The sequence below is a fragment of the Geospiza fortis genome, unplaced genomic scaffold, assembly GCF_000277835.1.
Source record: "Geospiza fortis unplaced genomic scaffold, GeoFor_1.0 scaffold132, whole genome shotgun sequence".
NCBI lineage: Eukaryota > Metazoa > Chordata > Aves > Passeriformes > Thraupidae > Geospiza > Geospiza fortis.
In genome coordinates this window covers 1,059,261-1,069,734 of record NW_005054446.1, presented here as the reverse complement: position 1 = coordinate 1,069,734, position 10,474 = coordinate 1,059,261, and the positions used below count along the sequence as shown (strand labels likewise).

Genomic DNA, 10,474 nt, shown 5'->3' with positions numbered 1-10,474 from the left:
TTCCTGCTTGGAAAATAGCAAATAAAAAAGAATAGATCATTTTATCATACAACTGGAGACACTAAGACTAGTTTCTGTAAAAAATTAAAATCAATACATTGCAAAATGTCTTAAGTTTCTTCACAAAATCTTTCCTCAAGATCAGGCATGAAGAATATTACAAATATCTGGAATCGCTGAAAAAAAAGGCTTTTTGTAGATAAACGTATTGAGAGTTATGACACTACCAACAATCTATGCAAATGTGGCTGGCTAATAAGAAATATTCATAACAGAATCTTGAGTAATATGAACTTGATCCAAATATTCCTAAGGACCAAAGTACTGACTGGCATGGCTGAACAATGCATTTCAAAACAGAGGATTTGCCTTTTATTTATGCAAAGTTATGTTGGAGCACTAGCTCTGATTTGTATTCATTTTCTGGTACCTGGCATGAATACATACCCCTGTGGCACAGAGAAGTTCATTCCTACTAAATAGGTCAGATCTTCTTGTCAGTGCATGGCACACATCAGTGAGACTTAGGAAATGGATCAGAAAGCAATTGTCAAATGTATTCTTAACTTAGTCAACTCTACTTTGGGCAAGTGCCTGCACCATGAAAATCAGCACCAGAATGATCATCTTTTGCTATGTTTCCACATAATCTGGGCGGAAGGATAGAATAACCAGTGAAAACCAAACTTGCTTTCACTGTTAGGTAAAGGACCTGCTGAGGAAGCAGATGATTCTAGCTCCCCAACTTTGTTAATGTTGCATTGTTTGGGATTCTGTTCTTTGTTCATGTAACTCTCTCATAACCCCTCCTGATGCTGTTGTAACTTGTTCAGTTTTCTCCCATACCTGTACAACTATTCCATTCGTTTATTACTGCCCTAAAAACACATGACTTAGGCACTGTGAGTTCACTGTCCACACAGTTCCTTTCCTTTGGAAAGCACAGGGTCTCTTGAGTGAGCTCTCTGTTCTCTTTGCCTTTGAACAGGGAAAGATTCTGGAAAACTTTGGCATCTGCACTCAGGTGAGCTTTGTGCGGTACGTGCAAGGAAGAAAGACTCTGGGGGCAGACCCAAAGCTCTTCATCAAGGATCTGTGGTTTGAGAAAGTGCCTGTAAGGATTTACCAGCCTAAGGCTCCATCTGCCAGCCAAAGGAGAGGAGTTATGTTTTTTCATGGAGGAGGATGGGTATTTGGAAGTCTTGGTAAGATATGTACCAGAAATATTTCAGTTAAAGAAATACATCCTTCATAAACAGTAAAGTTGGTTGTTTCTTGATCTGCAGCAGTTGCAAACTTTGAATATAACCACAGGTTCAATCTCGTAATTCTTGCTGCCAGAAGAAGGCATCTGCTGTGGATCATATGATTTTCCTTACAGGACAATGATATAAGGGGAAAAAATACTAAAATGGGAAGATGAGGAGGTACAAAAGAACTGAGGAGCTTTGTAGGAAGCAGCAGGGAAAAGTAGAGACCATTTCCTTCTTGCAATTCTTTGATTTCTCCAATTGATAACATTTCTTCTCTGGAGAGAAAATGCACCCCAACCTAAACCCAAACCCCACCAAATCTCTTTCAGAGACCCACGAAGAGCTGTGCCGCTTTATTGCCAGAGAAAGTGAATCTGTGGTTGTATCTGTGGGGTGAGTCTTTGCTCATGCTGATTCTGAGAGATTATTTCCTATAGTGTAAATATCACCTCCTGTCCCCTCAGTCACAGCAACAATCTTCCTCAGAGAAATGTCTCTGTGGGACTTCTCAAGTATGTGATTTACAACTTCATTTGCTGTTGCTTGGAGACACTGAAGACTCACTTGGGCTGTTTTCACTGTCTGATTACATCACAAATTACACTTTGGGATATCTAGCTGGAAAATGAAGTTTTGAATGAATAGTTTCAAATTCCAAATTCAAAACTGATTCTAAACAGATTGTGAGCTATGTGATCTCCTTAAGACTTATTCAAGGAAAGCCTGCTTGATGCTTAGAGAAGCACAGTGTGAATGACAAGCTAATACATTATCAGAATACTGGCATAATAGTTCAGATTACAAGGATATGTAACATAACTTTATGTAACAAAGATACAGACCAGAAATCATTTGTGTCCAAACGATGAAAAACTGAAGCAGAAAGTAACTGATTGTCAATAAAACCTACATTTAGTTGGCAGCTGAGTACTCCAGTGTTGTTAAAGACCTAAGAGACATCATAAATAGATTATATCATAACAAAATAATCTGCACCACCTAATCTTATTGATGGTAATCCTATGGAGAGGAGACAAGAAAAACTCTGCAGAAATCAGGCTGTTCCTGGCTGGAGGAACCACGACTTTAGCAATATATTTAAAACTCATATTTCCTTCTGTTACATTTGTCTCCGTGTCCCAGGTACCGTTTGGCCCCTGAGCACAAATACCCCGCTGCCTACGAAGACTGTCTGAACGCCAGCCAGCACTTCCTGCAGCACCTGCAGCACTACGGCGTGGATCCTGCCCGGGTCACTGTCTGCGGGGACAGTGCTGGAGGCAACCTGGCAGCTGCTGTCAGCCAGACCCTGGCAGGCAGGTCAGACCTGCCCAGACTCCGTGCTCAGATCCTCATCTACCCAGGCCTTCAGGCCCTGGACTTCAATTTGCCATCCTACCAACAGAATCGGGGAGTCCCTCTGCTCTTCCGGGAACGTGCTGCTTTCTACATGTTGCAGTATCTGAATGGAAATGCAACAAAACTGGAAGAGGTCTTGGAAGGTTCCCATATTCCTCCAGATATTAAATTAAAGTATCAAAAGTGGGTGAGTCCAGACAACATCCCTGAGGAATTTAAGGTCAGAGGCTACAAACCACGTGTGCTACTTGACTGCACAACTGAAGTTTATGAGACAGTGAAGAGATTCTGTGAGCCCACGCTGTGCCCACTGCTAGCTGAAGACACAATTATCCAGCAGCTGCCAGAATCTTTCATCCTGACCTGCGAGTACGACGTGCTGAGGGACGATGGCTTGTTGTACAAGAAGAGGCTGGAGGACAATGGGGTTCGAGTGACCTGGTACCACCTTGAGGACGGATTCCATGGGATCATAAACTCATTTAATAGTGGCTGGTTGTCATTTCCAGCTGGAAAAAGGGGCCTTGACAGCATTGTGAATTTTCTAAGAAGCTTATAGCAAGATTTTTCTTTGTTTCTGTAAGAACTGCCAAATTTCTGTGGTCTTTTATGCTTCTAAATTCCATATAAGAAGTTCATATAGGACAATTTGTTAATAAACATTTATGCTAGTGTGATCACCATAAAAGACATTTCAAGAATAGTTTCTTTTAGTGCTGTTTGAAGTAGTCCATGTGCAGTCTGCCTATTTTAATAATCTGTTTGGACTAGACACTTGTCCAGCACAAGTGCTGCTCTCTCAGTACATATAAAAAATGCAGTAAAATTTTAAGCCAACATCTGGTTTGACCTGTTTTATTCAATTACAGTCAACGATTTCATTCTTCCTAGAAGTGTGTGTTTTGGCAAAGAAGAAATACACTGACATTACAGTGCTATAATGCACAGCCTGTAGTCTCTGCTACACGTAGCACCTGAGTTTGAGAGTCCCAATTTGAAGATGTCTTTTGGCTAGGCAACCAGTATTTTATACTCAAAAAAATGAAGTCACATTAGCTACCTTGACTTTTAGAAATGTAACTGTTCCCAACAGAAATACTCTATTGACAGCTTTCTTTAAATCACAATGGGGAAAATGCTTTAAGTGTTTTCTTATGTTTATCAAACATACAAAAATCACCAGCTGAAAAACTTGTTGTGTGTGCTGAAAAACTTGTTCTTGTGCTTGAATAAATTCCTAGAATCACAGAATGGTTTGGGTAGGAAGGAACATTAAAGATCATCTCATTCCAAAGCCCTGCCCTGGGCAGGGCCACCTGGTCAACCCAAGGTTGCTTCAAGCCCCAAATAATCTAACAATATAGGACTGATGCATTCACTGTTGCAGAGTCTGTTACTTACCTTTTGCCCCCCACGCCTCCCTTCTTCCCATTTTCTTTTCTAAAAGTCCCTGTTAAAGGTATGTATTCCAAACCACGCAAAGCATGCCCACGATGCAGGAAGTGAATGTCCTGGCTGCAGATCAGCTGCAAGGAATATTTTAATCTCCACATTCACTGGCTCTCTGTCATGGACTAGAACTTCATTCAGGAATCAGCTGCAGTCTTTGGGCACTCAGTTATCACCCACAATCCAACAATTCCGTACTTAATACCAGACCCTTTATCAGTCCCACAATTACCATAAAGATAAACAGGAAATTAAACACATTTGACTCTTGTCCAATGTGATACCTGCTATCTCATTGCGCAACATTTCCAAGGACTTTAAAGTGAGCAACACCTGAGAGATCTCTTGCAACTGGGACTGCTCCAGGCCTTGCGGTTACCTGAAAAAGCCAATTCAAAGATAGGTGTGAAGACACATCACCTCTGGATACATGAAATGGCATTTTTTTATCTAGTGCCAGCAATACTGCTGGTGATTTTTGTTGCTTCATTCATATCAGCAATCATAAGAACAATTCAGACTGAGTATGCCAATTGCAGCATCCCTCCTGGAGTGAGCAACCCCGGAAAACTTCGACTTATTGTTGCTGTTTTGATTGTTACATCTACTCTGGTGAGTAGCTCTGCTGCAACTTCTGCGAGAAAGTTGTTAGATGTCAATTTCATTCTACGTGAATGAAATTAGTTGTTAGATGTTGTTAGACATTAATTTAATTCTACGTGTTAGATGTTGTTAGATATTAATTTCATTCTACGTGTAAATACCAGAATCCTGACAGCTCTATCAAGGATTAAATGATGGCTTTTCTCTTCTGGGGGCTGACTTGAGAGGACAGTGTTTGGAAAATAATTTCTGTTAGATCTCAGTCAGATTTTCCCTATTACATAACGATTAAGTCAATCATTAGAGCCCTTTATCAGCTGAGCTTCCCTAATTAAATTTAAAATTAAATATTCATAAAAAGTGAGATTGCTTTGATTTACACTTTAGCTAAGCACACATGATGTTTTTAGGCCATTCTTGAGGCTTTCCAGTAACATGGGAGGCTGGGTAATGGAAGTACCAGTAATGGGAGACTGGATGCTTTTAAAGAAGACAAAACCAGAAACCCCAGAAACCTTAGAGGGATGAGAGACACTTGGGAGTACTGGCAAGGCCTCCCTAAGCAGGAGCCTCATGACCAACCACCCCTTCACTCTCCAGGAGCCCCTTCACCAATTCCTGTCACTCTCCAGGAGGCCCATCACCAATTCCCCCTCACCAGCTGCCCTTCTCCTGGTGCCCCTCACCAACTACCCCTCACCATTTGCCCCTCACCAGTTGCCATTCTCCTTGTGCCCCTCACCATTTGCCCCTCACCAGGTGCTCCTCACACCGTTCTCCCTTCTCCTGGTGCCCCTCACCATTTGCCCCTCACCATTTGCCCCTCACCATCTGCCCCTCACCATTTGCCGCTCTCCAATTGCCCTTCTCCAGGTGCCCCTCACCGGGTGCCCCTCACCAGCTGCCCCTCACACGGTTCTCCCTTCTCCTGCTTCCCCCTCACCGGCTGCCCCCCTCAGGGCTGTCCGTGCGCGGTCTCCCCTCATCTCACCCCAGCTGTCCTCCCTCTCTCCCAACAGGGCAGGATTTTTGAGAAGATAGAGCTGTGCAGCAGCCTGACCAATCTCCTGCAGCCTCGGTACGGTCCCAGCCCGGCTCTGCCACCGGCCCACTGTCTCTGTTAGCTAGGCGGGCATTGCTTTAGTGTACACCCTGTGTTTGTGGCTGACAGAATTCCGGCCTTCACACAGACGCTGATGCAAAACTTTTTTGCCTGTTTATATACTTTTAGCGAGCAAAGGAATTGATGCCCGTTTGTTCTAAGTCACTTAATTCTCTTTCATGAATTGGTATTCTATCCTCTTTAGTCTTTTTAGTGTATTTTTCCTCTGGTATGGATTTTCCAACATACTTTTGTTAGCTGCTGCTTCGGTTGGTACTGCCTTGATATGGCCCGGGCCCAGCTGCAGCCGCCACAGCGCCCCAGCACTGTCCCTGTTAGCCAGGCGGGAATTGCTGTAGTATAAATTACTTAATTCTCTTTCATAAATTGGTATTCTGTCCTCTTTAGTCTTTTTAGTGTATTTTTCCTCGGGTAGGGATTTTCCAACCTACTTTTGTTAGCTGCTGCTTCGGCTGGATCTGCTGCAGCCTCGGTGCGGCCCAGGCCCGGCTCTGCCACCACAGCACCCCAGCACTGTCCCTGTTAGCCAGGCGGGCGTTGCTTTAGCATAAATTACTTAATTCTCTTTCATGAATTGGTATTCTGTCCTCTTTAGTCTTTTTAGTGTATTTTTCCTCTGGGACTTTCCAACATACTTTTGTTAGCTGCTGCTTTATATTCTGGTTTCTACGAAATGTCCTTGAAGTCCATAAATTCTGCCCTTCTTGTATCCAATTTCCACAATACCCACCCACTCTCAGGCCTTGTTCTTTGAAGCATATCAGGGTTAGTTTGGCAAAACTTTTAAAAGTTTCAGTGATTTTCCCAATCAAGTCAACAATGATAGTTGCGTAAAGAAAGTTAGCTACATGCTGCTTAAAAGTGATTTAAGACTAGCACACTGCTTATAATTAATATACTGGTTATGATTAATTTAAAAAATAATTCAAAATTAATTAGAAAAGTTATATAACCTCCAGCTGCTGCATGGCTTAACTCTGGCTGGGCTTTCCCACACAGTGCTGTGAAGGGAGGAGGCACAGGGGAGGAGGGAAGAAGGACGAGGGGAGCTGGACTGTTTGTGGGCAGTAAAACATCCTTTGATGTGTTTCAGATTCCCATGAAAGGATCTGCCAGTACATTGCCAAGGAAAGCGGCGCGCTGGTGGTATCTGTGGGGTGAGTTACGGCCAGCTGCCCCAGAGAAGCCTTTTTGTCTCTTGTTACCCCTCAGCACTGCAGGGATGTGCAACTGGTGAGAATGCTCCTCATCAGGACCTGGGCACCATGATCCTCTTGAATCCCTTCCAACTTAGCATGTGATTTTCCCAGGATCCCAGGTGTCCAGACAGAATTGCAAGGGGGCTGTTTGTTTTTCATTTCTCTCCCTGCTCTATCAGCTAACAGTGCAGACACAGCCCACAGTAAGGTCCATGTGTGTCCCAACATAGAGCTATGCTGGCAGCACACAAAACCAAGGAATGCTTTCCAGAAGAGAGTTCCAATGTCTTGAGAAATGAGTAATAAACTGACTCAGAAGGTGACGAACCATTTAAATAGGTGTAATTACCTTGTGAACTTCAAAGAGCTTTCTAACAGTGAGAATCAAATGCTAGTAAGTAATAATACTACTAATTAGTACTATCAATACCAGTAATACTGAAAAATATAACTGTCCCAGTGATTTAAATAAAGAAAAAATAATTATAAAAATGAAATCTCCTAAGTAACAGTGAGGTGCAGATTGATTAAATTAGTTATTCCACAAACCAGAAGCAGTCTACACTAGAACAGAAAATGAAGTTACATCACTTAATTTGTGATCAGGGCTGCTCTCGGAATATCCCAACCACACTATGCTCTTGCAGCCCCATCCTATAGCTCTCACTTCTCTGTGATTACTCATTGGACAAATAACTGTTTAGTAGATAAAAAATACCTTCATGAGTTGGTTTTTCTGAGGGAAAAATTAGTCCAACACAGGGAGAACCAGGATGCTGTAGAAATTTTGTATTTACACTTACGACATTTCCTTCTGTTACTTTTGTATGGTGGTGCTCGCAGGGGTCTTAGGACAAGGGAAGAGATGAGAATCTTGACTTTATGTTTCAGAAGGCTGATTTATTATTTTATGATATATATTATATTAAAAGAAAGTGATATACTAAAACTATACTAAAAGAATAGAAGAGAGGATTTCATCAGAAGACTAGCAAGGAAAGAAATGGAACGATGTGACTGGCCAGAGAGTCTGAGACAACTGGACTGTGATTGGCCAGTAATTAAAAACAACTATATGAGACCAATCAAAGATGCACCTGTTGCATTCCACAGCAGGAGATAATCATTGTTTACATTTAGTTTTTGAGGCTTCTCAGGAGAAAAGATCTTAGCAAAAGGATTTTTCATAAAATATGTCCGTAACCCTTTTGCCGTCTCTGTCTGTGTCCCAGGTACCGTTTGGCCCCTGAGCACAAATACCCCGCTGCCTACGAAGACTGTCTGAACGCCAGCCAGCACTTCCTGCAGCACCTGCAGCACTACGGCGTGGATCCTGCCCGGGTCACTGTCTGCGGGGACAGTGCTGGAGGCAACCTGGCAGCTGCTGTCAGCCAGACCCTGGCAGGCAGGTCAGACCTGCCCAGACTCCGTGCTCAGATCCTCATCTACCCAGGCCTTCAGGCCCTGGACTTCAATTTGCCATCCTACCAACAGAATCGGGGAGTCCCTCTGCTCTTCCGGGAACGAGCTGTTTACTATTCTTTGCAGTACGTACAAGGGGACACATCAAATCTGGAAGAGGTCTTGGAGGGTTCTCATATTCCTCCAGACATGAGGCTGAAGTATAGGAAGTGGGTGAGTCCAGACATCATCCCTGAGGAATTTAAGGTCAGAGGCTACAAACCACACAAGCCCTCTGAATTCAAGCCTGGAGTTTTTGAGAAAGTGAAAAGACTCCGTGAGCCCACGCTGTGCCCACTGCTAGCTGAAGACACAATTATCCAGCAGCTGCCAGAATCTTTCATCCTGACCTGTGAGTATGACGTGCTGAGGGACGATGGCTTGTTGTACAAGAAGAGGCTGGAGGACAATGGGGTTCGAGTGACCTGGTACCACCTTGAGGACGGATTCCATGGGATCATAAACTTCTTTGATTATTGTGGTTTGTCATTTCCATCTGGGAAAAGAGGATTGGATAGGGTTGTTGAATTTATAAAAGGCTTGTAAAAAGAACTCTCCCTCATTATGCTTCTCCCACTAATGACTCTGCTTAGGCTCTCACACTTCAGGTAGTGCTGCTCTGCAAGAATGTGACACCTTCTGATGTGTAAAATACTAAGATCCATGAACTTCAAATTAACACAGATCTTTTCCTTGTGAGACTTCTGACAGATCAATCTTTTGACAGTACATTTTTTTCCATGTGCTCTGTTTTTTTTTCAAATTGGCATCTGATTGATTCCTTGTCTTTAATTACTAAATTATTTACTTCTATACAAATAATCTATGTGGAATGATTTGGATTAAATGTCATTCACTACAGCCAGCTTATTTGTGATGTCCATTTGCTAAGCTCCAAAGCCTGACTTAATTTATCTAAAAAGTATAAGCTGGGTAGATAGTGAGGGAGGGAAAACTCAGGACAAATAGGCAGAGATCAAGATCTCAGTGAGGAGATTGAGCAAATATTCCATGGCTTCCAAAGTAGCAGTGCAAGGCCAGAGTTGATGGGGCACACCTAGCTGGAGGCAAGTAAGGGCTGCTCTGATTTTGAAATAATTGTAGCTCTACAAAGTCCTTTTTAATTTTGCAAAGTCTCCACTATGCTTACAGAGGGTAGCATATAGTGTTGAGATGCAATGCTGACATCAGGATTTAGAAAGGCAGGAAGGATCAGTGAACTGGGCTCTTGGTCTCTGTGTACTGGAAGGTACAGGTTAAAGAGAGAATATGAAGGAAAATGTTTTCATGTTCTTCCAAAGAGTGTCCCCCAGTATTAACTTTTGCAGAATCTGTACTGTGATTCTGTGCTAGAATCTCTGAATTTGTGCTTACTCCATGGCTTGAGTTTTATTTACAGGGTGAGACAGTGTTTTCCCTGCCATGATGCTTCATTACACCCTGCTGATGAAAGCAAGGAAGAACAGCAGTGAGCGCACTCAGAATGGCCAGACTGAGGACATGAAAATCACAGAATTGCTAGGGTTGGGAATGATCTCTGGCGATCATCCAGTGCAATCCCCCACCAAGGCAGGGTCACCTGGAGCAGGTGACGCAAGAACACATCCAGGTGTGCTTCGAACGTCTCCAGAGAGGGAAAGTACCAGTAATGGCAGATTGGATGCTTTTAAAGGAGACAAAACCAGAAACCCCAGAAACCTCAGAGGGATGAGAGAAACTTGGGAGCACTGGCAAGGCCTCCCTTACCAGGAGCCCCTTCACCAACACCCTCCGTGGGCACTGTCCCAGTGCTCCGTCACCCTCCATGTAAAGTTCTGCCGCATGCTGAGGTGAAACTTGTAGTTTAGCATATACCCATTGCTCCTCGTCCTAAGGAAATCCTCAGGAAAAAAGGGGAAAAATCCTACAGTGCTAAGAAAACCAGAACTATTTACAAAAACAAATGCTGACTTTCCTTAGATTTCCCTGCGCAAGGGCAGCCCTTACTGAGCACGGGCAGCCAGCCCTTGCTCTCACCGCCCCGGGCA

General features: G+C 43.3%; 1 protein-coding gene across 3 annotated transcripts in view; it reads left to right on the top strand.

Annotated features, from left to right (window-relative positions):
* Positions 1-10,474, top strand: part of LOC102031906 (arylacetamide deacetylase-like 4) — a 16,245-nt gene that overhangs the window by 1,350 nt on the left and 4,421 nt on the right. The window contains exons 2-5 of one of the 3 annotated variants that reach the window (XM_014309682.1): positions 989-1,205; positions 1,583-1,646; positions 2,397-3,023; positions 8,846-9,287. In XM_014309682.1, the coding sequence (XP_014165157.1) occupies positions 989-1,205; positions 1,583-1,646; positions 2,397-3,023; positions 8,846-8,993 (1,056 nt within the window). In that variant the 3' untranslated portion in view covers positions 8,994-9,287. Of the gene's footprint in view, positions 1-988; positions 1,206-1,582; positions 1,647-2,396; positions 3,199-8,845; positions 9,288-10,474 lie in introns of those variants that run through there. The other 2 variants (XM_005427462.1, XM_014309683.2) reach the window with 2 other exon arrangements.